This window comes from Larus michahellis, chromosome 5, assembly GCF_964199755.1.
Source record: "Larus michahellis chromosome 5, bLarMic1.1, whole genome shotgun sequence".
NCBI classification, from domain to species: domain Eukaryota; kingdom Metazoa; phylum Chordata; class Aves; order Charadriiformes; family Laridae; genus Larus; species Larus michahellis.
The window spans coordinates 37,327,364-37,355,166 of NC_133900.1; the positions used below are offsets into that span (position 1 = coordinate 37,327,364).

General features: G+C 47.1%; 4 protein-coding genes across 13 annotated transcripts in view; 2 read left to right on the forward strand and 2 right to left on the reverse strand.

Annotated features, from left to right (window-relative positions):
• The window catches only part of HERC3 (HECT and RLD domain containing E3 ubiquitin protein ligase 3), a 53,067-nt gene extending 51,700 nt beyond the window's left edge, over nt 1-1,367 (reverse strand). For 3 of the 7 annotated variants that reach the window (XM_074589604.1, XM_074589600.1, XM_074589598.1), the window contains exon 1: nt 1,323-1,367. The gene's annotated coding sequence lies outside the window, so the exon portion shown is untranslated. The other 4 variants (XM_074589603.1, XM_074589602.1, XM_074589605.1 and 1 more) reach the window with 3 other exon arrangements.
• Nucleotides 1,368-6,021: 4,654 nt separating this feature from the next.
• LOC141744190 (putative E3 ubiquitin-protein ligase HERC4) lies at nt 6,022-27,644 on the reverse strand. 4 transcript variants are annotated; one of them, XR_012587357.1, is made up of 23 exons: nt 27,533-27,644; nt 26,442-26,574; nt 25,706-25,782; nt 24,549-24,770; nt 23,696-23,787; nt 22,972-23,102; nt 22,044-22,186; nt 21,641-21,717; nt 21,233-21,327; nt 20,293-20,352; nt 19,611-19,713; nt 19,260-19,443; nt 18,764-18,942; nt 17,509-17,604; nt 16,197-16,310; nt 15,997-16,089; nt 12,638-12,778; nt 12,394-12,560; nt 11,201-11,267; nt 10,923-10,996; nt 9,706-9,761; nt 8,206-8,305; nt 6,022-7,588 (listed from the first exon to the last, which is right to left on the reverse strand). XR_012587357.1 is itself a non-coding variant. In XM_074589607.1 (23 exons), exons 1-23 carry the CDS (start codon nt 27,600-27,602, stop codon nt 7,374-7,376), a joined length of 2,817 nt encoding a protein of 938 aa, XP_074445708.1. In that variant the 5' UTR covers nt 27,603-27,644; the 3' UTR covers nt 6,022-7,373. The 4 variants fall into 4 exon arrangements, 3 of the variants coding, with proteins under 3 accessions (XP_074445708.1, XP_074445710.1, XP_074445709.1); XM_074589607.1 differs by having other exon boundaries at nt 9,706-9,889; XM_074589609.1 differs by lacking the exon at nt 8,206-8,305.
• PYURF (PIGY upstream open reading frame) lies at nt 12,899-14,167 on the forward strand. The gene is made up of 2 exons (XM_074589612.1): nt 12,899-13,119; nt 13,264-14,167. Exons 1-2 carry the CDS (start codon nt 12,977-12,979, stop codon nt 13,403-13,405), a joined length of 285 nt encoding a protein of 94 aa, XP_074445713.1. The 5' UTR covers nt 12,899-12,976; the 3' UTR covers nt 13,406-14,167.
• PIGY (phosphatidylinositol glycan anchor biosynthesis class Y) lies at nt 13,440-13,670 on the forward strand. The gene has a single exon (XM_074589614.1). It carries the CDS (start codon nt 13,440-13,442, stop codon nt 13,668-13,670), a length of 231 nt encoding a protein of 76 aa, XP_074445715.1.
• Nucleotides 27,645-27,803: the final 159 nt, after the last annotated feature.

Here is a 27,803-nt window from a genome sequence, read left to right on the forward strand (position 1 = left end):
CATACTAAGTATATATCCTTTGGTGAGAAAACAACCATGGTGGTTTGGTAAAATAATAATGCTGCATGTAAGATCATGACAGGATGTGTTTTACTTTGCCCTTCCCCCCCCCTTTTTCTTTCTTTTTCATAGCTATCGTGACATACACAGTCTCTTCACATAATCGTACAAATATACTCTAAAGCTATAGCTGCAACCACAAGTGTGCCCTTTCTGGAAAAGTTAGTTAAGTAAACATTGCGCTTGCAACAAGCAACACTCAAGGCTGAAGGCTCTCTAAACAAAGAGATCTGCCAACTGGCAGGGCATCAATAAACAAGTTTCTTCCTTCCCTGTTGTTTGTGAGATTTCAACTAGCAAATGTGCTCCTTTTATCAGCATTGCCCAACAATGAAGGGATTTACTGCTTCTTTCTGCCACTATGCCTCCAAGCCCACTTTTTTTTTTTTCCTTCCTTTTGCCTTCGTTCTACTCCAAATCAATGTCCAGTGCAGACCAGGCTGCAGAGCAAGAGAATACAAGGTGCAACAGGGAACAAGTTACAGCAGAAACAGAGCATTTCTGCTGTATAACCCACACAGCCTCAGCAAGAGGCATCCCTATAGGAAAAAAAACAACATTTAAAAATAGATAAATAAAAACCAAATGCGACACCCTCCCCATCATCTCCATTTTGCAGTCCCAGTGAGAAGAACACCTCCCTGCCTTCACCCCGGGCACAGGCTTCTTGGCTTCCGTGCTTAACACTGCTGCCCCCCAACCCCAGGCCCAGGTTCCCCGCGGGGACCGGCGGGCACACCGACCCCCCCACCCCCCCCGGGCCTCGGGCACCCGCCGTCGCCCCCAGCCCCGGCACCCCACGGCAGCAGCCCCCTGCCCGCCCCACGGCCACCCGCGACCGGTGATGCAGCAGCAGCGCTGACCGGCTCCTGCCGCAGCCCCGCCGCCGCCCCCGGCTCCCCGCACCGGGCCCGGGGAGGCCCCGCCCGGGGACGCGCATCCTGCGCCAGGGGGCGGCGGGGCTCCGCCATGCCACCGTGATGCTCCCTGCACCCTCACCCCGCCGCCGTTGCTTTTTGCCCCGTCTCCGCTCCCCCCTCCCCGCCACGCACCATTCCGGTACCAGGACCTGCAGCGGCCCCGCCGGGGAACGGGGCTTTCCCTCCACCGGCCAGGCCCGACTCCCGCGCAACGGTTGGGGGTCCAACGCGGCAAGGCTCTGACCGCGCCGAGCGGGACACCCAAGGCAAGCAGCTGCCGCCGACCCCTCCCTTTGCCCCCGTTCCCCGACGGCCGCCACAGCCCCTCTCTCCGCCGCTCACCTGCCCCGCCGCTGCCGCCACGGCAACGAGGAAGTCCAGCCCCCCGACACTGGGAGTGACGCCTCAGGGCGGCCAATGGGAAGCGTGGGGTTGGCCCGGGCGCACCAATCGGCGGCGGGCGCAGCATCTCGCCCCGCCCCCCGGCGTTCTGCCGGCCGCCGGGTCCCCGCCGCTGGCGGTGGCTCCCGCCGTCTCCCGGCCGCCGCCAACTCGGCGCTTCCCCCGGGCTCGTGAGGCGGGGGCGGGAAGGCCCCCGCGCGGGACACGCACCGCCCGAACAGCCCACGGCACCGTCCGGCGACGGGCCGGACCCGAGGCAGCGCGACGGGCTGCTGCGGACTCCCTTAGGCCGGGCCAGGCCCGGCCCGGCTGCCGGTGCTGTCATGCCTGGCCAGCCTGGTCGGTCTGTTCAGGGAATCTCCTCTCCCTGAAGCCAGGGCGCCGCTTGGGGTCAGAGCTCAGTGCGGTCACCCGGCACACCCGGCCTTCCTGCCAGCGGGGGAAAGCCACAGGAGCCGAGGCCGCTGGCAAAGGCCGAGCGCCACGGACAGCCAGCTCAGCCGTGAACCACGGCCAGGGGCTGTGACTGCAGAGATTGAGCGAGTCTTGCAGGCTAAGGAGATCAGCAGCTGTACTAAAGACAATAGAAAACAACGGGCAAAGTTAAGCATATAGAATCATAGAACCATTTTGGTTGGAAGGGACATTTAAGATCATTGAATCCAACCATCAACCTAACACTGCCAAAATCACCGCTAAACCGTGTCCCTCAGCACCACGTCTACCTGTCTTTTAAATACCTTCAGGGATAGCGATTCCACCACTTCCCTGGGCAGCCTGTTCCAGCGCTTGGTAACCCTTTCGGTGAAGAAATTTTTCCTAATATCCAATCTAAACCTCCCCTGGCATAACTTGTTTCCTCTCGTCCTACCACCTGTTACTGAGAAGAGACCGACCCCCACCTTGCTACACCCTCCTTTCAGGTAGCTGTAGAGAGCGATAAGGTCTCCCCTCAGACTCCTTTTCTCCGGGCTAAACAACCCCAGTTCCCTCAGCCGTTCCCCATAACATTTGTGCTGTAGACCCCTGACCAGCCTCATTGCCCTTCTCTGGACTCGATCCAGAATCTCTATGTCTTTCTTGTAGTATGCAATTATTATAGAATTTAAGCTATCCTAAATGGAGGTCTCAAGGGAAAGCCAGCTTTCCACTGTTTAAAATTACTCTTGGTTTTGTTAAACATGAAATCTCACTTACTAATAACAGTAGTCAGTTCCTTTCCCCTCCTTTTTTTTCATCCCGTATTTTACATGGCCTCTAGGCACTTGACACGCTTGTTTGTTTAGGAACTCATACTCAACATAACGTTGAAACTTATACAAAGTTTCAACCTTAGGAAAATATCTGTGGTCAAAGTATAAACCTCTGCTGGGAGAAAGAGTGGAAAAAAAAAAAAGAGGCCAATGAGCCAGCAATTATATAACTCCCGAGTACTCATTTTCTGATTTTAATGCCAACCATTAGAAAAAGACTCTGCACGCCAGAAGAGCAATGCACAAGCTGGATCCCATTCAGACCATCAAAATAATAGTCAATATTTGAGCAAACTACACAGAGGTGCTTGCAAGGGCTGGGGGTGGGGGGAAGACGTCTCTAAAGCAACCCCGGTGCCCACAGTCTCATCTCCCTTTACTACACCTCTGGCAGTTTGCAGTGTTTGCGTACTTAGCACGCAATGTGTCACGTACCAGATAAATATTCACCTGTATTTGCATGGATCATGTATGTTTAGCACAAAAAGCTACTCTCTAGTGTAAAATTACACCCGTGACGTAATAGCTTTTACTCAACCAGTGCTACAAGCAGCTTCTAGAATAACCAAAAGCCTAGAGGAAAAAATATTTCCTTTGTTTGTTTTTTGTTTTGTTTTATTTATTTCGTCATCTGGAGACCTTTGCAAAATAGTTAGCGTTTCCCTTTATACTCAGTTTCCTCTGTTTCTGATTGAGTAATCAAGGAGGGGAAGGTGTACACAAAAAAAAAAAAGAAGTAGATGAGGGAGCAAAGCCTGCAATCTGTCCAAGGGAGCCAGGATTCTCTTGCTCAAACCAATTTCTAACTGCTACATTTCAGGTTCGTGGAGAGCTCTCAAGGCCGGCCCTTCATAAATGGATCGAATTAAGTAAAGACACCGAAATAAACCCATTTTGTTTGTGTCCCTGCACTCCACTGTGCACAGCTCCCTCTGGAGGCCTCTGCCTCCACGGATTTCTTCACAGGAGCCCAGGTTTCCTCACACCGTGGGTTTTCCTCTCCTGGGGGTGGTCAGGCTGGAGTACACATCTCCCTGCTGGCTAAGGGCTGCCCTAGGCAGGCCCATGGCGAGGTCGGACCTTCTCCAGAAGAACATGTAGCTCACAATTTCCTCGATGGGTTAGGTCATCCAGAGATCAGGTCTGAAGATATCCAGCGATGCCAAAATCTGCAGCTCACCATTATTTCCAAAGCACCTCTCCCCTTTTGCAAGCGGCTGAACAGCAGCCCGCTGTCAAGAACCACATGGGCCAGCATGCAGTGAGGTGAGGTCTCCTGAATGTTGTGGTAATGCAAGTTATTATTCATTAGAGTTATCTCCACAAAGGAAAACAGGGTGGCTGGCAGCTTTCACCTGACACGTGAACTCTCTTTCAGTAGGTATTTCCCCCCCTGACTCTCTCACTAGGTGCTGTTGGTAGCCTTCTGCTCCAATGGGACACAGCAGAAACCTTTTACTGGGGGCCGTGCAGAGGTAGCAGTGCTTTACGCCTAGTCAGTCCTGCCTGTTGTCACAGCTTTTCACCAGTACGGCAACCCGAGGAGGGAAGGAAAGCTAGCCACAGGGCATGCCACCACAGGGAAACTGCCCTCATGGGCCACAAGTCTGTGCCCCAGGCATCTGGCCCAGAAAGCTGTTCTGGGTAGGAAAAATCCTTCCATGTGACCACTGATGTCTCTGTGTTGCTCTAGAAGCCATGAACTTCTCTATTTTTTCTTTTTTGGCCCTTACCATGTTAGGGAAGAGCTTTTCAGAGGGGCTCAGCTGAGGATTAGCCAGCCAAGGCAAGGTCCTGCTGCCTCCCATGGGAGCGGTATTTCTGTGTAGTGGCCTCGGCAGCAAATCCAGCATGAAGCTCACCCCAGGCACACTTCACCGAGCTACCCGCTCCGTTTCTCATGGCTTACAAGCTGCTGGGGTGTCCTGGTTGCGCCAGATCCACCCTGGTTACGTCAGCTGCTCTGCCAGGCTCTTGTGCTTCTCTGTAGGCAATGTTCAGATCAGACGAGTGGTCTAAAAAAAAAATTCCCACTGCAGCTTCAATCCACTCCTGCTGCCTGTGCAAAGCCTTTTAAACTCATAGCTGAGTGCGAGGCTCAGTCACGTTGTGTTCCTCTGCATATTTTATAATAAGCACTGCTCAAGAAAATGTAGACACAGCTCAGTGCTCAAATTCATTCCAGAAAATGGCAGAGGAGCACTCTACTCCGCTCCCTCTGAAGGCCTTTTTTTTTTTAATAAAAGCAGGCCTTATTTGAGGACAAATTAAAAATAGCCTTGAAAGTTACTCTGGGCTTTAATCTCCCATGTGACGTTGCATTGTACGTGATAAGAAGGAAATTCCTTCAGCCTCTAAATAAACCTATTATCATTTAATCTCTAATGGGTTATTTTGAAATCCAAACAGAATGCATCTCTTGTGCACTTGCACAGCAACAAAGATCACTCTGGATTTCCAAGCCCTAACAAAGGCTTAGAAAAAAACATAAAAAAGGGAACAAGCAGCTAGGAGCAGGCTGGTGAAGAGCAGCAGGCTAAGCAGCTGTGACAGACAGCTGTGAAGGTGTGGCAGCATCAGCCAGGGGTGGGACGGGGAACCTCCTGTTCCATGGGGACAACAGCTTGGGCTTCTGCCACTTCCCTCTCTCCACAAAAATACACCTGCAGCCGGGTGGTGCCTTTCCCAGAGGATGCAAGCATCCCTGTGGTGTCCTGTCTGCCCCAGGCGGGCGAGGGGGACAGGGCTCAGCTCTGCACAGGCCACGTGTCCCCTCGCTCCCCTTGGCTGGCAGCTGACATCCTCCGAGGCACTAGTTCCCCTCTTCCCATGGTCACTGCCGTGATGCCTCCTTTCTTGTACCACCCTGGCCCTTGAGGTGAGTGCTTGAAGTCTTTCTTTACTAATAACTATACTGTAAATTAAAAGGGAGCTTTCTTCTGCTTAATGTGTAACAATGTCCTCTTTACTGAGATGGAAATTCATAAATAATGCCTATGTCTTTCCTAGGAAACATTTACTTCCCTAAAGAAAAAACAGTACTAGCCCGACAGTCACTTCTAAAAAAGGTTTGTATAATCTACTGGCGTTTGAAAGAGGTGGCCTCCCCGGTCCAAGAGGGTGTGCATGTGGTACCCAACAAAAAGTCAAGACAGAACAGGAGGTAAAAACTTTGTCTTCTTCTCACTCTCAATTTTTACGTTATCTAAAGCACCAAATGTGAAAGACCGTGGCTTGTTCAGCCTACACAGTCATCTATTTGAAATACACTGACCTTTGACTCCTCTTGTGAATGGGTTCCCTGTATCGAGGACAGAAAACACAGATACACTGTCAAGCACAGGAAGCTGCAAAACGAAGGAAGAACACAGCTACAGGTGTGCAAATTTCATCAACCATCATTTAATTCAACACAGTAAAAGTCTTCTTTACATATGTATGTCCGCTGACACACTTAATACACCAAAGGAAAGAAGAGAGGATTACTGAAAAATCATGATTGTTCTCTCTCTTTCTATATATTTTTACACAAAGCAAAATATACAGAAAAACACACATCCCACACCTTTACATCCTGCCTGACATTGTCAATACGCACTGTTTTAACAATGAGCTTCCAGCAGCTCTGCAAGCCTCATGTCCACAGGGTTCTGTAGACAGAGCTGTTCTGCCAGCCTAAAATTTTGTTTAATTGCCAAACATCTCCTTAGAAGACATAAAGAAACATGACAAATATCACAGTGTTATCACATTAAATAATAAAAAGCCCTTTAATGCTTTACAGATACATCTTTTGACAAAATCTGGTAATGATCAAATCCTCATCCTAAGAACATCTCTCAGAGAAGTCAAAGGCCATACTCAGGTGAGCACAGACCGCTCCTTCAATCCACAGTTTCCAGAATCATAGAATGGGTTCATTTAGTTCCAACCCCCCTGCCATGGGCAGGGACACCTCCCACTAGACCAGGCTGCTCAAAGCCCCATCCAGCCTGGCCTGGAACACTTCCAGGGATGGGGCATCCACAGCTTCTCTGGGCAACCTGTTCCAGTGCCTCACCACCCTCAGAGTAAAGAATTTCTTCCTAATATCTAATCTAAATCTCCCCTCTTTCAGTTTAAAATCGTTACCCCTCGTCCTGTTGCTCCACTCCCTGATAAAGAGTCCCTCCCCATCTTCCCTGTAGGCCCCCTTTAGGGCGAAGGGACTATAAGGTCTCCCCGGCGCCTTCTCTTCTCCAGGCGGAACAACCCCAAAAACACGGCTCCTTAGTGTTAGTGGCTCCCCAAGAGAATCCTTAAGTAATACAGATGAAAACTTTACCCTAGCTTCCTCTTGCAACAATGACTGCTTAGCATATACGGGTTGTATGTTTGGTAACATACAAATCACGGAATCCCTGCTGCTGAACGCTCACCAACTAAACAAGACCAGCACAATGCAAACAGGATGGACGTATATGTAAACAAACTTGGTTATCAGCTTGCTTCTTGGAAGCATGTTAAACAGGATTCTTCTTTCCTAACTTTATAATCTAACAATCAGGTATCTGGTCTAAGCCTATTTTTATAATCAATATAAAAATCTCAGTGAATACACACACTCAAGTGTTTATAAAGTGCAGTAAACACAAGGCATGGTAGAAACCAGTAAATTGGAGTTATTAAGAGAAAAATATGACAAATGAAACAAAGACTTGTTTTCAGATTTTTGCTTTAAAGTGCTCCTGACCAAGAGTTAGGGCAAGGCAAAAGTTTCATTATGCTCTATGGCATAGAGCAGCTTTTTCTTGAGTATTCTTCCACTGCTGTATCTGGGGAGGAACAAAATGCGGCGGCAGGTGCTGGCAGAAGGACAGAACTCATCTGGATTTTCTACTTCAGCATCTGCAATAGTAAATGTAAAATGCTCCAGTACGTTGCCAGGGATTCGATCAGATCCTGTCAGAAAAGCTGAAAGAAGGGGGAAAAGAAAAACAAGTTAGCAAATTAAAACAAAAAATAAACAGGATAATGTTTGAAAATCATGAGGGAAAATTAGCGTAAAAATAGGGATATTTCCATAAGCTAATTATTATGCTTTGTTGAATTTGTACCTGAATATAACAAAGTGTCTTGCTGATTCATAATTATAAGTGCTCTTTTACTTATATAGACTTTGTGGATGAGAAAGGCCAGGCTAGGTTTGACCTTCTACATTTAAAAAGGATGAGCTAGCTTCTGCGATCCTTTGAGAAAGCTAAACTGCTTACACCAGCATAGTCTGCTCACACAAGTTGAGACCTCTCACCAACAACGGATAACCACAGAAGTAAAGGATAAAGTAATTGCAAGGTTCAAGGCGGTCAGACGCGCTCAGGAGAGCCTCAAGGGACGTGAGAAGGGTCAGAACTGTGTCTGTGCAGTTCTTTGTGTCACTTCTTTGTGGTTTTCAATAGAAGAGGTTGGGGGGGGGGAACGTGTCGAAAAGCAGTTTGGAGCTATAGTATTTTTCATTTCCAAGCACCCAAAACGTGTGTTGTGGGGGAGAGAAAAGGGCTATGAAAAGTTTTAAATGCCTGATATATTACCGATAAACATTTTCTTTTTTTCTTCTGAGAGTTTGTGAAACACAGTCCAAAAATTCCTGATGGTTTGATCTAACCTTTCATACTGTCTGTACTTCACATTCTGTCAAAGAGATAAAAATAAAACTGGCCAGTTAACGCTCACTATTTCAATTTTTATTTAAAGCAACAACAGTTTATCTGATAAATTTTACAACCCTGTTCATAGATACTAAAATCTTCTTAACCTCTGGAATCTGCTTGTTCGTTTGTTTTTCAAAGATTAACTGGAGTTAAATCCAGTTGGTGTCCAGTCACAAGTGGTGTCCCCCAGGGCTCGGTGCTGGGGCCGGTTCTCTTTAATATCTTTATCAATGATCTGGATGAAGGGATTGAATGCACCCTCAGTAAGTTCGCAGATGACACTAAGCTGGGCGGGCGTGTTGATCTGCTTGAGGGTAGGTTGGCTCTGCAGAGGGATCTGGACAGGCTGGACCGATGGGCTGAGACCAATGGTATGAGGTTCAACAAGGCCAAGTGCCGGGTCCTGCACTTGGGTCACAACAACCCCATGCAGCGCTACAGGATTGGGGCAGAGTGGCTCGAAAGCAGCTCGACAGAAAAGGACTTGGGAGTGTTGGTTGACAGCCGGCTGAATATGAGCCAGCAGTGTGCCCAGGTGGCCAAGAAGGCCAACAGCATCCTGGCCTGTATCAGGAATAGTGTGGTGAGCCGGACTAGGGAAGTGATCATCCCCCTGTACTCGGCACTGGTGAGGCCCCACCTCGAGTACTGCGTTCAGTTTTGGGCCCCTCGCTACAAGAGGGACATTGAGGTGTTGGAGCGTGTCCAGAGAAGGGCTACAAAGCTGGTGAGGGGTCTGGAGGACAAACCTTATGAAGAACGACTGAGGGAGCTGGGGTTGTTTAGCCTGGAAAAGAGGAGGCTGAGGGGAGACCTTATCACCCTCTACAACTACCTGAAAGGAGGTTGTAGAGAGATGGGGGCTGACCTCTTCTCCCTGGTGACAAGTGATAGGACGAGGGGAAACGGGTTCAAGTTACGTCAGGGGAGGTTTAGATTAGATATTAGGAGACATTTTTTCACTGAAAGGGTTATTAAACATTGGAATAGGCTGCCCAGGGAGGTGGTGGATTCACCATCTCTGGAGGTGTTTAAAAAAAGGGTAGATGGGGCACTTAGGGACATGGTTTAGAAGTGGCTCTTGTCAGGGTAGGCTAAAGGTTGGACTCGATGATCTTAAAGGTCCCTTCCAACCTCAACAATTCTATGATTCTATGATTCTATGATTCTATATGACAATCCTTGATTTTTAGTCCCTTTATTCTTGTACCCGATGTAGGTTAGAAAGAAACTCAAAACAACGACACAAATCAAGAAAAGAGAAAATCCCTTGAGCTTCTGTTTTTCTGTTCATGACCTATGCACTCAACAAAAGAATGTGTTAGAAAGGGTTTATGCTCAGCAGACATAGCAGAAGATGACTGTGCTTGTACTCAGTACCTTTTGCAGCAGATTCCAGTCATATCTTGTGTGTCCCTGGAGAAGGATCTGGAGCTCTACAGGGAGAAACATCATCCACGTTCTAGCTGGGCAGCCTCTTAAAAACCCTTTCATAAAGTCTTCAAATGGCTTCCGTATCGATTCATTGAACACATAATTCACATACAAGTCAACAAATTCCTTCCTACAAAGATATTTTGAACCATATAAGCAATGTGATAGGTGCTTTTTTAAAAAGGAGAATTATAGAGAACTTTATTCCTTTATTCCGTATGACCTGCTCTCCTGTAAAGACTAAGTCTTTACTGAGAGCAGTCATCACTCGCAATTATTTATTCACTGAATAAGCTGGGAGGATCATCACAAATAAAAGAGAATGCTGGCCAACATGAATTCATTTTGATCATCCTCCTTCTACTTCATGGGAACTCTCCAATGAAATCCTATCAGGCACTTCACTATTAAGATAGAACCTAGCAGACCTAAATGGTGTAAATTCAGCAAAACTCATACTGAATGCCCAAGACTTACCCTGAAATCAAAATAAATATTTGCACAGCTGTTAATCAGTAGTTTCACTCTTCTGCTTGTGATGGGGACTCATTTAGTGACATTGTACTTGTACAATCAATTCAATGTACATGCTATACCTTAAGCTTCCTAAACAGCGCTTTCATGCATCCCTATGGGTCCTCAGATCATCTGCGTAACTCAGGCCACAGAATTTCTCTCCGTCCCCTGTGCTGAGGTTAATATTGACACGACACCTTATTGATAGATTGCTCTTCCTCTGTCACATACAAGATACATTCCATACATGTAACTAAGCAGGAAATATTTTGCTTGTAAAATAACCTTCTAGAGTTGTATCTATAGCTGAATTTCCCAGACCAGTTGTCTGCACTTCCCTGAAAATATTGTTCAGGGATATTTTATACATTTGTTAGGGATTTCCCTGATAAGGCCAGGCATCTCTGTGTATATGCAGATGCCAGGATGTGCAAGGATCCCCTTCTTATTCATTGCTTGCACAAACTGTCAATGTCTGGCACAAACGCAGCACATACAGCAAGAACTGAAAGCATACAACCTACTGGACAAAGACCAATGGCACAATGCTGATGTTCAATATTTTCTAAGAGTATATGGGGACAGGTACAGATATGACATTACATATGCTCATGACAAGACAACAGCATAAGAAAAATAAAACTGACCTGTTATCCTTAGTGACAGGAATGTTGGCACCGTTTTTTTTAAGTTCAACAGTGGAACCTTCTTCTTCTATTATCTATGCAAATAAATGAAAACATTGGATGCTATATCTATGTATGACAGATAAACATGTGCTACCTCTACCATTCTTTCTTTCTGTGGGGCCTGACATAGCACTCTTACTAGTTTGAGTTTACAGACAAGTTGTGCCATTTGCAGTGAGACATTGTCGTGCCTGAGCACACGCGTGGCACACCTGAATGGCATAATAATGTCTCACCGTGAAGTCCATGTCCAGGCTCTCAGGGTCATGATCAGATTCTTCATCCAAAATTCCCTGAAGTCTCCTTTCAAAAAACAAAGTGGAAGAAAGAGAGAAAAAACATGACCATTCAATGCACTTTCAAATTCCGCTGAAAACCATCCTTGGACAGACAGTATTTAAATGCATATACATACAGAACACCTATATTCACACAGAACCTTCATATATGGCCCTAAATTGATCTGTACACTTAGAATTATAGAATCATTTAGGTTGGAAAAGACCCTTGGGATCATCGAGTCCAACCATCATCTCCACTCTACAAAGTTCTCCCTTACACCATATCCCTTAACACCACATCTAAACGAGTCTTAAACACATTCAGGGATGATAAGCGGGACTTATGTCCCGCTGCTGCCATGAGCTGAGGGCAAATGCCTCCACCAGGAAGGATTCAGGCAAGTCCATCCCCACACCCTGTGGGAATAACTTTACACAAAGCTCCATGGCAAGCGGGTTTGGACCACAGACTTGCTCTTCCAAATATAATCTAGCGAGGAACTAAGCGTGGACCAGTGGGATGATCTGGTAGACCTGTTTTGGGGTGCAGCACCTCTGAAAGTATTGCAGGCAACCTGACGTTTCAGTCCACCTCAATAGTCACTGGCTTGTGGGAAGGGGTTCTCATCTTTTCGGTTGTTTATAGCACTTGTGTAGGAAGTTGGGCTTCAGGAGCCTAGAAACTTTATGTTGGTGGCAGCAGCACCTCTTGCTGATATATCTGCCTGAAATTTCCTTTCTCAGCATGTGGAAACCCCACATGCAGGTTCTCAGATTTGGCACAACTGCAACATGTGCCAAGATTAGTAATCGGGTGCTTAGTTCTTCCAAGTCTGAACTACAGCTCAAAGTGGTTTTGAAATATACATACATTCACAGTGTGGACTTAAGCTCATGAGGAGCAGAAATCTGACCCCTTCTAAGCCACAGGGCTCAGCTTTTGATTTTGGCAATGCTGGCCTCTGTTCGAGAGCAACATCTGCACCCCAGACAAGGACCACCTTGGAGGTCTGTGGCTTTTAGCAGTTCCGCAACGGCAAACATAGCTGCCACGGGTATCCCGAACACAGCCTTGGGGATCTCTGTGCCTATGGTCAAGCAAGGAGACACGCCTCGGCTGTAGCTTCCCAGCTTGGCCTGGCTCATACCGGCCTACGTCTGGCAACAGCTCCTTGAAGTCCTCCAGGGTGGGTGCCAGGCCCAGCAGCTTCTTGTAGAGAGCCCCGGGGAAGGGGATGGGCACCGTGCACCCGTTATACAGGGCCATTCCGCACAGCATCCCAATCCGGAAGAAGATGTCGTCGCCGCTCGACACCTGATTAAAACCAAACACGTTAGAATAAAAGCCTTTCCCCGGGGCAGCCTCTCGGCCTCCCCAGCCCAGCCCCTTACCTGACTGGGGAACCATGCCAGGCCGGAGGCGAGGAGGCGGAAGGCCCCGCTGTTGGGCTGGCAGAGGCTCCTGGCGGCGACGCTGAAGAGCTCCTGCGACGGCCCACCTTCGTCCACTCCTTCCTCGCCCACGAACGACACCTGCGAGCCCCGAGACACCCATAGCGACGGGGGCACCGGAACCAGGGACGTGGAGGGGGAACGGAGGGAAGCGGAACCACTGTGCTCCCGCCGCCGCGCAGCCCGGGGCGCGTTGGCGCACGGACCAGAAGCGGCGCAGTGCGCCGCTTCCGGCCCGTCCGCCAACGCGCCCCGGGCTGCGCGGCGGCGGGAGCGGCCATGTTGCGCGGCGCCACAGTGGTGCTGCGGCGGGCGTTGAGCGGCGGGCAGGGCCCGGAACCGGGGCAGGGCCCGGTCTCGGTGCGGCTGGAGCCGTCGCTGCTGCGTTTCCTGGTGTGCCCGCTGTCCAAGCGGCCGCTGAGGTGAGGGGCCGGGGCCTCTAGGGCCCGCCGCGGCCTGCTGCTGCCCTCACCCCCCACCCCCTTCCCTCCCCGAGGAGCTGCCAAAGGGCAAACCCAGGTTATTCACTCCTTTTTGTTTTGTTTTTTAATTCCTTGCCTGGCCAGGTATGACGAAGCTACCAACGAGCTTATTAACGAGGAGCTGGGCATTGCCTACCCCATCATCGACGGCATCCCGAACATGATCCCAGAGGCTGCCAGGACGACTCAGAAGAAGCCCCCAGCTGAGGGCTCGAAGCAGCCCTGAGGACCCACCAGCCACAGCGGTAAACTTGGGGCCGATGGCTGGAGGAGGCATGCTGCCCTCCCTGCCCACACTGACTGTACTTGTTCCCCTCCTGTCACTAGCAGGCTTGTTCTACTCAGCCAGCGTAGATGAAACCTTCCCACAGGGCTGCACCAGCACAAACAGCTTATGTTTCTACAGTCTCCTCCTTCCTGTTACAATACCGGTTTATGTATTCTTCCATCTGTGGACCTGGATGGGAATTAAGCTTTTTAGGCACAACTAGTGCGATGTGTTTGCTAACACTTGTGCTTCTCTAAAGCAACGCGGTTCATTTAATCTCATCAGCTATTGCAGTTGATTGGAGGAGTTCCCTTCTGGCCCTACTGACTGTCATCATTTTTCTCTGGAACTGTATAACGTCCTCTGCAGCAGCCTATTACTTAATTACTGCTAAGGCAGATAAAGAGAAGGAAGAAGAAGAAACACTAATTCCTTCTAGTGGATCCCTTCAAGAGTGGTGTGTGTTCGTAGTGGCACTAAGGAAAATCTTCTAGGTGGTGATCGTTTTTACGAGGAAGAACTGTACCCTGACTGGAATAACTGATCTTAAATAATAAGCAATGACAACATGGAGTGATATGAATCTCTCTTTGAATTATGAGCTTTGGGTTTGTTTATTTGTTTTGAACTGATTTCTCACTGCCAGAAGAACATAAAATAAATTAGGTTGATGTTTAATAAGCAAACTTGAGTTAAATGAAGATATTTACTTGGATGATACCCATGCCTGTATGTCCTTTTTTTTTCTGTATAAGAAAAAGATGGGGAAATGACAGCATTGCAGAAAAGACGCACTTGGGCATTTGGGGGTTTTGTTAGTGACCTCCAACATATTCCAGTGCCTGCTTAAGAGATAGATGTCCCTCTACTACTTGTTAAATGTGTCTGAGTGCCCAAGTTTGATAGCCAGGCTGGGTCATCTTCCTTCAAGAGGCATCTCCTGACAGGTTAGAGGAAAAATAACTCCAACTGAGCCCAGGATTTGGTAGCCAAGTTGGCAGCTACAAATGCTGTTTAACTGTGTAGGGTAACTTTCCCCTCAGTGCTATCTCCTCCTCAGTAGAGAGAGAAGAGAAGATACTTCTGCTAAATACTTCAACCTTCCCTGTTTTCATTTACAGCAACACTAGAGAATGGGGTGACAGACCACCATGAGGCTGACACATGCAAAGTTCTCAGTACTGCCCGACAAAATGTCTTAATAGGATGGAGCTATGAAGGGGACAGGTTAATGCTATGATATTACATATCACAGATACGTAATAGATATATAGATAGATACATGATATCTATTACAAAGGTTTCATGTTTATGTTTTGCTGATGGGTGGTTTATATCTGCAACATAAACACATGAATGTCCTTTACATGCTGAAAAATTCAGCTAAAATTCATGCTAAAAAATGCAGCAGCAGGTTGTAAATACTGCAGACCTCGGTGTCTCTTGGTGGGATACTAATAATACAGTCAAATTGATCAGGCTGCTGCTAGGCAAATAATGCTGTGATGCCCAGTATGAAAGGCAGTGACCACAAACGGTGTATTTGAAGGCTGAATCTCGCTGTTTGTCGGGGCTCCTTGTACAACTAGTGGAGAGAGAGTCTAGAGCTAGAGGACAGTACAGAGCACGAGCCTTATCGCCTCCATAAATGAACACTTCTTTCAGCCAATATAGTGAGGAAGTGGGAAGAAAAGAAATCTTCCCCTAAGTGTACAGGAAGGAAAAGCTTTGACAGCTCTGGTGGCAAGAAGACTCACTTGGAAAGAACAAGAACTGGGTAACAGGGTACTGAGGTTGATAGTTCCTGCTGCACAGGTGTGGTGCCAGACTCTGACGGCCCTTGTGTTAGTGACTGGTGTGGAATGTGGTCCCTGAGCTCAGCTCTGCTCTGGCCAGGTGCCAGAGCCATCATGTTCCCATGTCAGCCATCTGATGGCTTTTGCAGGGCAGGGCTCGTGTTGCAATACCTGAAGAAAATACGGCTGCCAGAAGCTTTGTGTGGAAACCACAGGCTAAAGCCACATGGAGGCAGCAGTGTTACAATCAGCTTTTCGTCTCTCTTGCTGGCATTATCCTTCCTTTCCCTTCAGGCAGCCTCTCCATGACAGAAATGGCTTTTGTGGCTATGTCACTTGCTGGCCTCTAATGCTGGCTCCCCAGCCACCAGGTTTTTCATGTACAGCAAATTAGACTAGAGTCTTTAAACTCAGTCTAGCAGTAATAGTTACAGACTTTGGCAATTACCAGTTTCCTGAGCAATCCCATTACATTACCCCAAAGCAACCTCAAAGTAAATAGCACTGCCACGAGCATTTAACTTATGCCAACAAAGCTTGATGGCTACCTGGAATAAGAATATAAGATACTGCCCTCCAGACTTACTCTACATCCCGCGTAGAACAAGTTTTATAATAATTTGATGTGTAGTTGTTTTGTTGGATGCTCAATGAATACCAAAACCCTTCTACCGATACTTAGTAACACTGAAAACCAAAGAACACTGCAGCAATATATTCAGAGCTAACAAATAATACAATTTGGTATCTTACCTGTAAGATCTTCCTGAATTGCAGGGTTTGGGTGAGATTTAAATGGGTCCATATGTCCTGCAGAAGGCACTGTCTCTTGACTGGAAAAAACCACTGTCCACAGCCCATCAGTATTAGGGGTACCCGAAGAATGAAGTAGCAGTGTATTAGCAGTGTATTTATCTCTTCTAAATTATATAAAAAAAATTGTCCACACTTACATTACCGAAGAACCTGGACAGGACTTCGCATTCTGCGTAATGAACATTGATCTTGTCTTGCATGTCAAAGATGCATGGATATTTGGTCAGCTTCTGTATGGACACCTGAAATTGCTGAAATGACAAGAAAGAAAATGACGTGTTGATTTTCGCTTGCAAAATCAGAGTTCGGGGGTACACGTGCAGACTGAACTGCCAGTCTGTACCCTGGCCAACTCCTGTGTCTCTGAAACATGCCCTTGTTGTGTACACAAACACTACACCAGCAGAGACACGCTTTTTAAAAGCGGATTCTAAACACTTCTGTGAGTGGGGAACCCTGACAGAGAGGCATCTGAAATGCCTGTGCAGGCAGACGCTTGTATTACGATGCCCCAAGAGAGAGAGAATGATTTTAATAGCATCTTGTATAATTCTTCTAAATCAGAACACATAATAAAAATGCTCTGGATACCCAGGTTATAGTACATTGCTGCTAAAAACCATTGGGTTTATTATCTGTAATACCAAAGTAGATACTAGTATACAAAATAATCTAATTCAAAGTGTTACACCTCCTGTATGATAAGGCAGCAACTTCAGGTAATGTCCTATTTGGCTTTTGATTCTATACTGTTTCTCAAACCTCCTCCTCCGCTCTGGTTAATTGGTACAAAATTGGTACACTAGCAAGTGAAAGCTTATGAAAAAATTAGGCAGCTGCCCTTTGAATTCTAGCCAAGTTGTCAGAAAACTGCATTTTTTGCCTAAGGAAGCCCCTATTATCCACGTTTCTATTTCATGCTGGTTGCTGTGACACCGATTGCATTTGGTAGCTAATTTTCATTCCTTCTTGTCATCAAGAAATGAACCATTTCACAGATTATTTTTTATTACCACAGCTTTGGTTTTAGATGTAAGCAAATTGAAATGCTCAGTAGGGTTTCTACGTAAAAGTTTAAAGAGACCTCACAATATTTCTGTTAATTAAACATAATAAAATCCAGAGTAACAAGAAGTATAGCAACCACCCTTCATGGTGCTATTTCACACTGGTCACCAGTTCAAAGCAAATAGAGCTGCTTAAGATGCTGTAGGACAGTCCTGACTCTCAGAACCAGGGGGTCATCTCAGGAAAAGGCGCTATTGTAGCAGCTAAAATACTGGGACGGTGAATGGCTTGCATAATTTAGAACAGCTGGAGGGAAAATGCATTGGTTTTGAGATGTACTGGGCTAGAGTCTAGAGTTGACTTCCATATATATCAACTCATTTAAATAAAAAAGGGGGAAAAAAAATGTGTTTTGCACTGCTGGTAAGATTTTATACGTACGTCTATCGTAAGGATCCAACAGCATCTGATAATCTCTTTCACTTGAGGCACATAGAAGTTGGTTTTTTGTACGTTGAAACCAGTCCTGGAGTTCACCTGCATTGATACACGCAATATGAAAAGGGGTGTCATCAGACCTAGTGAGCTACGCGTCTGTGTGGCAGGACAGTACTAAGGAGTAATAGGGCTTTCCGCAGAAAGCTCGGAGACCCTGCACGGAAGCGGAAGGATAGAAACGCTACAAGTAGCACAGCACTCCACAGCAAGAGGTTTCAGAACTTTATACCCACGTATAAACGTGCAGGAAAGCAATTTTCATTTACAATGAAGACCCCTTAACAGGACTCCAGCAGGAAAGGTGTGTTTCACTTTGAGTGTCTTTCATGTTGCAAGAGAATCTGAAGTTCCCTGTTCATGTTCATACTTGTTGCCTGCAAAGGTAGGATTTTTGGGGAGACGGTGAACATGTAAAGCTCCGAGTGATGTAGCCACTTACAGAGGGGCAGGCCTGCTGCACTTTTGAGTTTATTTATCTGGATAAACACAGATTCAGGAGTCTATAAACTTCGAGGCCCAAATCTGCATTCTCAGCGAAAAAGATATTCAATTCTGAACAAAATTTAACAACTTTCTCTGATTCATACTAAGTGCATGCTTGAGCTCTTGACTTTCCTAAAGTTTGAACATCTCAGCAGGAGAAAGGACAGTTGTCAAGAAGAATACAGCTTTTGCCCCCTTTCTTCCTCCTGTTCGTATGCAGCTCTAATCCTGTTGTCCCAGCAATTTCTCAGGTAACAGACTCTTAAAGCATCACGCAGCGTTACTACAGCAGCCACCGTGTGCCAAGCAGGGTGGTCATCTTCGAAATGCCGTGAGCAGTTCCTGGGGTGAGGGTTCTCACCAGCAGAAAGGGGAATGGTCATGCTGCGTAACGGACACCACATCCATAGCTCTGTACCCATCAATGCACGTGCTCCTCACACCCCTGAAAGCATCCCTCCCCCTGCCAAGGGGCTATAACATGCTTCAGTTCTTCATTTCTATAGAGGGTCAGCCAGGCACAGCTCAAGAGCAGGATTCCTTCAAAGCTATGCTGGTGTACAGCCAAAGAGATTCCTCAAGCAATGTCAAATGACAAGGCCCCATGTTCCCTTGTAAGAAGGCAAACCAGAGAATTCAACAAGTAAAAAGGATTAAAATACTCTTAACTCAAACTGATACGTCCTATCTAATCACAACCCAAACATTTCCTCACCTGGTAAAGCATCTGCAGTATTTGCAGAGTCGCGGTTTCACGTGAGTGCAGGTGAAAGAGCTGTCTTTGGAGGTTTCTGACTCCCATGATAAATTGAGACAGGTTTTCCTGGGAAACCTTCTGATACAGAATGACCAGCTTCTTGAAAAAGGATGTTTCTAGATTTGACCACAGGCATTCTGTAAAGGAAACAGCTAGTGAAGTATCCCTCAGAGGTAACATGCAAATAACTGCAATTTCTGGATGAAGCTGCATTTTGTCTTTTTATCAAGTGAACCAAACCAAAAAAAAAATGCTTAATTTTGCACTACAAAAATTAGTAAACCTCAGACTCAGAATATTTTTTTTCCAGTGTTCTTACTGTGTAGTCCCCATGTTTCTATTTCTACCGAAAGCATTTCTTTCAGGCTGAACTCTGTAACAAATTCCATCAGCGATACTAACTCTTGCTCCGCAGCTGATTAAATCATTCGGTTCTCTCATCACAAAACCCTACCAAGAATTTGCCGGTCCTTTTTCTGGAGCTTCGTGATGGCTTCTCCTAGCAGCCTAAGAGAATGGGAAGAGCTGTCATCCTGTCCCTGCAGAAGGAAAGGCAAGATCAGGTAGACTCTGAAATTTTCAGGTGAGATGGGAGAGGAAGACAACGATGGCAGTAACATCTCAATCCCCTTTTGCACCTTCAGAGGGAGAAAAAAAAAAGAAAAAAGAGGCAAGGGTTAAAAATGCAATTACGTTTTACCAAAATCATCTACGAATTAGGTTGGCACGAAATTGCCAAGTTTCATGCTCAAATCCAGAGCTCCTCAGTATCTGTGTAGTGAGAATCCTCACATCGAATCCCTACCTCCTTCAAGACTTTTGGCTGCTTGCTGATCTTCTCATAAAAACGTTGCACTTCTGTCAAGTCTATACCCGAAAAGTCTTTGGAAGTTTTGAAATGTTTGTCTCTATCACAAAGGTAAAAAAAAACAACAACAAATGATGTGAGAAGTTGTTTTTTTGCTACTGACTGAACAGCGAAGCATCCTAACATCAGAAAATACTTGGGAAGTTCAGCTCTGACCCCAGTGGGTATAATTTCATCTGGTATAAGATGTTCTCACTGGGGTGTGACCTAATTAACACTCTGACCTTCGGGTCCTACGTAGCTGTGTGCTGTCACTGATAGGCTTCCTGTATTTCACCCTAAAACAACTTGCACTTCAGTGCTGGGAGGAGCTATTATGGATCCTTTGATCCTTTGGGAGCTGTAATATTGCCTAAAGGGATTATCATGTGTTAAACGTCACTATAGGGTAATCTGCTAGACTGTGAGCTTCTGTAGAAAATTTCAGTAGGACTGGGGAGATAAAAAACGTTATTGTAGCTTGGACTTTGAGAAATATAGACTTGCTTCTTGCAAATTCAGATATGACTAATCTCTATGTACGTGGCCTAAAATAACACTTTCTAGTCTAAAATAACACTTTCCGGTCAGCTTACATGCAGCCAATATATTCCGTTACGTCTCAGTCAGCACACTCTACCTTTTCTCCAGGAAGCTTCCATTGATGCAAGCCTCGGATGAAAAGATCAGTCTGATTTTCCTGATAGTAAAAAACAAAGCAAGGTCAATCCTTTCAACATGAGGAGCAACTTCAGGTTTGTAATTCTGAAAGAACAAAAACGTTCCCAGCGCTTGAAGGGACACTAGACTTACTCACTACCTGTATTCCTGGTTCTGTTCTTATTAAAGCCACTATTTCATCAAGCAATTTGCTGTCAGGCCCTTCCTGTTGAGATCTGGAAAGAACCCTCTCTCCTTCACCTTCTCCACAACCACTTTCCGTATGATCCAAACCGTACTAAAAGTGGCCAGGGAAACATTTAGATCCAAATTAGCCAAGATTTTTAAATGCTTAAAATTAGCAGCTGGAGTCAGACTTTCCCAAAGAAAATAACCTTCCACGTAAGATCTGAAAAAAGACTACATAATCATAATTCTCAGCCATAAGCGTAAGGCTTCCCACAGCAGTATATACTTACTGCTTTTGAAAATGGGTAACTAAAGAAGGGATCACGGATTTTTAAATGCTGACACACACACAAAACGTTCCAGTTTGGGTACTCTGAATTATGATTTTTGCACAAGGCGTGGGTCTGCAGACCGAATCTTTCACTGATTTAACTTGTCAGCTCTTCATCAACTTAACAACCACGCTGTGCAAGCAGAGGAGGACAGGCTTCCGAAGCCAGGCAGTACGTTTGCTCTGTTCCTGCAAAAGGGTTATCGAAGGGCCGTTGCTTATCAACAGACCTTTTTCCTGTGCAAAAAAAAACTTAAGTAAGAAGTGCCAGTACGAGATTCCGTCTCAATTAAATTCTCGAACATCAGTTCCTACAATAGTCTCCAAAGAATAATCATTTTTAGAGAAAATCATGCATCGGGGGGAAAAAAAAAAGAAACACAGCAGGCTTCTGACTTACTTTTTTACACCCTCCCAGTGTCGCGAACTGGAATTGGAAATCCATCCATCCACAGCTTCATCCTTCAGAGTGGCAATACCATTCAAATAAGAATTCTGTGTGAAATGCACGAAAATATTGACAAGATTACAGGTCTAGCAGACAGGATTCTTTTTTTCAAGCCACTCATTACAAGAAGATTTCAGCCTCAGTATGAACAAATTAATGGTCACCCAGCTTGATCCAGATGCATTAACCGCAGAACAGATACATAACTGCAATGTAAGTAAGTTTCTGGGTAAGCATGGAAATAGCTGTAAGAGACAGATATGAACTTGGAGCGCTAAAAGCAGGATGGAAAATCCAAATGTTTCCAGCAGTTATGTGAACAATGGTAGAATTAGAAGCCATGATCAAATATGCACGTACCTTGTCGTTCTTGCAAAGGACAATACTTTGGTTTCCTCCTGCAAGAATTTCATGCACATTCTGTGACGTCTTGTTTGCTGTGGAAGAGTAAAAAGATTTTCCAAGGAACATTTGAAGACAGAGTTACCCTCATGAAGTTCAGTGCACAGACGTGGGACAGTAAAAAAACCCCTCAGATAGTAGCTATCTGTCTAAAAGTTGATTCTATGTGTCCGTTACCCATGATGATAAATCAAGCAGCAAATGGAATTATCCATTGTAGAATCTGTCGTGATGACCAAGCAAGCATGAGACATAATGTTAGCCTCTCAGTGTAAACATGGAATCACAAAAGCAAACAACTCCCTGGAAGAAACAAATACAGATTGTACAATGTCATTGTAGGTTCTGCAATGGTCATTACCCTTGCAGGATTTTCCAGTATTCACTGGTGAATTGATGGGAAGTGGTATCAACTGCTTAGGCTGACGTCCCAGCTGTCCTTTTGCACCCGAACCAAACGAATAGACTTTGTCCAAGGAGGGGACATAGACCAGGGTGTGTTGTCTGTTCAGGAAAAGAAAAATGGTCATAATAAGCTAATACCACTGTGCCAGTCAGAATAAAATTTACAGATATGTTTTCAGAGTGGATAGCTGAGGCTTGTCTTTAAAAGTCCTAACAATCCAGCTAGGGAATCCCTTTAACCAAAGTCTTAGGACGCTTCCTTGCATAAACATTCAGCAATAAAGAAACATATGGACTCAAATTTCCTATACGATCCTCTAACGTTTGTGATTCACCCCAGTCCCACATGCAAAAATAAAGTGTTATGCCTTGCCAGCTTCATGCCTTTCCATTTTTAAAAGGGCAACTGCTATGCTGCCGAGCCTGACGCAAAGCCCAGGAAAGCTGACAGGAGACTTTTTCTGGCCCAGTGCCAGAAAGGCAGAATGAAATTGGGTAATTATCACCACTCTTCGGTTCTTTCTAAGGACCCACCAGTTTGTCAAAGTGGACAGGAATTCGGTGACTTTCCCGATGCTGGCTTTTGACAGTCTTTTGCCCTTCGGAACTCAGCAGACCCTTCATTTCTTAAAAGAGAAAAAAACCAAGGGCTTCTGCTGGTTTTTTGCAGCCTTCCCCCTCTGCTCGTCACAGGCTGAGGGTTCTGCTTTCACTGGGGCTGTGGCAGGAGGGTGGCTTACGTTTAAAGAGTGGGTGATACTCTGACAGTGCTGACCTCCTGGGATGCAGGGATTTGAACATCTTGGTGATGCCCCTCCCTACTGTTCTTTGGTGATTTCCCTAAGACCTGGACCTTAGAAGGCACGTTATTGGTGATTTCCCACCTGCCACAGGCAACCTGCGAAACTCTTGCTCCCCACAGCTCGGCCACCAAGCGAGGCGTGAGTTCATTCCGGGTGGAGTTGTGACCAAGCTGGCCAGCCCCTCCTGCTCCAAAGGTGCACACCAACCCCTCCTTGAAGATGAAGAAGTAAACGACAGGATCACTGCACTATTAACAGCATTCAAACAGTCACCACCGAGCGTGGGAGCCGGCAAGACACAGCATGTTATATGGGACTTGATTCAAAACATCCCTGATTCAAACACAGGTAGAGTTCACTTCTCATCAAGCCTCATCTTACATTGTCTAATGTCCAAATCATTTAACTCCTGAGACGAGCAACTTCACTCCTGAGAATAATTGCCTGTTGTTTAAGAGTTTTACTTGTATGAGTAAACCCTAGTGAAGTAGCTATCGTTCCATTTTCCGAATTGCCCTATATGCTACAAAAAGAGATAATATTTTCAAAAATACTGAGAGTTGAGCTGCACCTCTTTGCCCCAGGATTCCCATCCACCATCTCCCTGCAAAAGTTTGCACGCAGGTGACAGGAATCTGAGAAAAGGCCAGTTTTCCCAATAGCTTAGCTAGCATCCTTTGGGAATTGTCTTCAGACTGGGATGGAAGCAGGCGTTGTCACCCCAATTTCTCTGTGCTAAGTTTTAGCAGTGTATCTTTTCTCCCAGGGTGAGGTCTCACATGCTGACTTCCCATTTCAGACTCACCTTGGAGAGAACTGCAGTATGATCTGCCCCACATGAGATAAATACAGTCTTCCAGTGCTCTAACGCTCCAATGTATGATGGGCAGCCCCTGTCTGGAAAGAAGATAGCACTGCTGAAGTGAAAGAGGACTGGGGGGGGGGGTTAATCACACAAAGAAAGATTTGGAAAATAGAGGGGTTTACTGCTTTTCAGTCCTCTCTTACAGCAATTCATGTATTTACAACTTAGCTTTGAGTTGTTTTCTACCCTCCACTTCAACATACTTTCTCATAATGTTCTTTTTCATAGGGTTTTCTTTTAATTTATATTCGATCTGAAACAAAACACAGCGCCTTCACATCTGTTTTCCAAAAGGTACTTGGTTTCAAAATATCTGGCTCTCAAGAGTGTGGGCTCACTCAGACCCCGATGCCTTCAGGTTCTGTCTAGGTAGAGCAACTCTGCTCTAGCCTTCTAGGTTTGAAGACAATGGGTGATTTTAATTCTTCTCTCACCTTGTGTTTACAGAGAATTAAAGAAGGCAAAGAGGTATAAAATTAATTGCCTTCATGGAAGACTGCCTGAAGAGAGCATGGGAGTGGAAAGAGACCTCTGAGACCTTTTAAGAGTCCATGCTATCCAGTTCGCCACATAAATGATTGGAAGTTCTCTGTAGAAATACAACCCCTAAATCCCTTGTCCCTGCATGCCTCTCCTGGTCAGGAAACAAAGAACTTATCCAGGCATACTTTCTTCAAAAGACTTTACTGGCCACTGCTGCTCCAATGGGGCCTGGCAGTGCTGAGGAGCCACTCCTGTGTCTGCAGTAAACTCACTGACCGGGAAACACCTCCCTGCTGCTGTCCTTCCTTACCTTCTGTGTCTCCAAGTCCCAGCTGTCCAAAATCGTTCTTTCCCCAGGAGTACACAGCTCCAGAGAGTGACACGGCGGCGCTGTGAGCTCCTCCAGCAGCAATTTGAGCGAGTGGGATGCCCTTTAGTCTTTCCACCAGCTCTGGTTGGGGGATGGTCGTGGTTTGGCTCCCCACTCCAAGCTGACCATGGGTGTTCTGGCCCCAGGTGAAGAGCTCGCCTCCTTCACGCACAGAACAGAAGAAAACAGCTCAGCCTCACTGCTTCCCTTGAGTCTTTGCACTTTGGGAGTGGGAGTGAAAATCAGTGCTGTTTTCAGGGATCTAGCTGCAAGGTGAGACCAGCAGCAGGAACCAAATCTTCCTGTTTGCTTCTGACCCCTTTGAGGCAGCCCCATGCTGCCCATGTGACTCAGCACAGCAAGAATAAAGGCAGGGTGTTCCCACCTCTAAAGCCATTACTTGCAAGAAGTTCCCAACCAGAGGCGTGCTCCAACATAAGAATGGTCTGGTGGCTGCAGCGTGGGGAGACCACGTCTGCTCACCACAACACACCCTTGCGGAGGAGTAGTGCTAAGGAACCAGAGAGAAACAGAGCAGCAGGTCCCTGGGTGCTGGGAGGAAAGGGCAGCACCCAGAGCCAGCGCGCTTTGTGTCACAGAATCATAGGGTTGGAAGGGACCCCTGGAGATCATCTACTCCAACCCCCCTGCCGGAGCAGGGTCACCTACAGCAGGTTGCACAGGAACGCATCCAGGCGGGTTTTGAATGTCTCCAGAGAAGGAGACTCCACCACCTCTCTGGGCAGCCTGTGCCAGTGCTCTGCACCCTCAAAGTAAAGAAGTTCCTCCTCATGTTTAGGTGGAACTTCCTATGCTCAAGTTTGTGCCCATTGCCTCTTGTCCTGTCCCCGGGCACCACTGAAAAGAGCCTGGCCCCATCCTCCTGACACCCACCCTTTAAGTATTTATAAGTGTTGATAAGGTCCCCAACTCAGCTGTCTTTTTTCCAGACTGATGGGTGGTGTCCCCCACCCATTGCTCATTGCTCTCTAATGGTGTCACCAACTACCGGGAGGAGTTCAACCACTCCCTTCCGACAGCAAGCCTGCCATAATGTGACTCCCATTTGGAGGAGAAGTGTGCTTGAAAGAGGTTACCTCTGGAGAGCACCATGGCGTGGTGGTCCCCACACGCCATCTGAACAATATGTTGGTTTCCCAGTTCTTTCAACAGCCTGCAAAAATAAGGAAAAAAAATAATACTAAATCAAAATAGGTAGCTGCTGTGTTGTGACACAAAGTAAATGAAGAAGATCCTCTGCTCACCAAGTCCTAGCACATTTAGCAGGAATTACATAGAAAAATATATGTCGCCTGTAAGTTGATTCACCCTGCTCTTATGTTAGCCTACTGCAGCTGGGCTGATTTGATTGGGGTTTGCACCACGGGAAGCTGGAAGAAAATTAGGCTCAGCCCTGGGCAAGTCAACAGAAAATCTGTTGTGCTGTTTTCAGATGATGGTTACCCTCACAGCTTCATCAGAAGGTGGCAAGGTTCAGATGTCCTTGGGTCTTCACCTGCAGCTTTCCCAAGCCACATGTGGTTTGCAAGTCATCTGCATTACTCTGGTATGTGCTACTGATCCTTACTAAGTTTGAGAGAAACCTGTCTCATGCATCCCAAGCAGCTCAGATCTGGTATTATCTTCAAAGTCAGTACACTTCTTGCTGGGTAACAAAAAAAGATAAAGTTTTGGGTACTAAGAGGGAATGTGTTCCAGTTCCCCTTCTACAACAGGAACACACCTCAGTCTCTTGGATGTTACCTTTAGGAAAAGCGGGCCACCTTCTCTGAACTTTACCATCCGTACCTCCACCCTGTGAAAGCTTCTTACCTTGTCTTAGAGAGGCTGGCTACAGCTGTAGTCCAGTGTTCAGAAAGCTCCCCATTAGGGGAGAGAACGAGCCTATGTGTTGCATTGTGGTTTGAGCATTGCATCTTCTCGTTCCTCTGCGACTGCGTATGCTCTGGAGAACAAACACAGACGGACGCGACGGTCACGCTAAGGCAGCAGGCATCCTAACCATCTCGGCCCCCTTCCCAAGATCTCTGTGGGCTACTGCTTTCACCAAGAGCTTCTGCTCCTCAGGAAGAAGTGAGACAAGTGTGCCTGACTTATTTTCTTAGGCCACGCCAGACAACTCTCCTGGCTAGCACTAAAAGGCATTTCTCCATCTCTAAGGCTGCTGTGCCACCGGTTGCCAAGACAATCAGTGAAACGTCAGCAGAGCACACTGTTACTTTTGCACAGCTGTGGAGAGTGTCCATGGGAGATAAAGCACTTCATGAGGTATCTGACTGCCCCACATTTGTCACAACTTTGGCAATGGGATGCATTTAAGCCAGATGTTTTACAAGACGCTGGAGGAGCAAAGATGGAATATTAACACACTGCCCATTTAAAGCAGAGGGAAGTCCCTTCTTGCCGGCAGGTGAGGGTCCGCAGGTGCTTTCCTGACCCTGAGGCACCAGATCCACGCAGTTACTCGCCTGTGGCCCCTACTGCAGTGCAAGTGTCTGAGAGCCAGGATGCCCGAGCGTGAAAGGCGGTCATCAGCAAAGCCTTCCCTGATTTACCTAACACCTCTGCTCTGTTGGCAGACCCACTGTCCACCCTTCTCACACCTCCCCAGCTTAATCACAACACGTAACCAGAGAGGAAAATTCACGGCTCTTCCCCGGCATGGTCTCCCTCCTCCCAGCCTCCCCCCGACTGCTCGCACTGGGACATGTCTAAGCACCTCACGCAGGTTCGCGCCCCCTGAGAGGCGGCACAGCACATTACTGCCACTTTAGCCGTCCCGAAGGGTCTCACCGCCGAGCGCACGGCTCCGGCGGCGGGTCCCCCGTGGTCCGGGAGCCCCGGCAGGGCTCTGGCTGCCCCCCCGCGCCCTGCCCGACCCCTCCGCTCCCGCCGGTGGGTACCTGCCGTGCGCCGCGGCCGCTGCCGGGTGCCGCTCCCCCGGGCACGCCGCCGCCGCCGTCCCGCCGCCATCCCCGCTCGCCGCCCGACAGCTCGGCGGCAGGGCCGGGCACAGCGCCGGTGACAGCCCCGGGGACGCCCCGCCCCGGCGGGGAAACGGAAACCGAAACTCGGCGGATGCGGCGGCAGCGGGAGGAGGAGGAGGGGGCGCGGCCGGTTCCCGGCATCGCCGTCGTCGGAAGGTCCGGAGCTGAGGCAAAGACGGACCCGGGG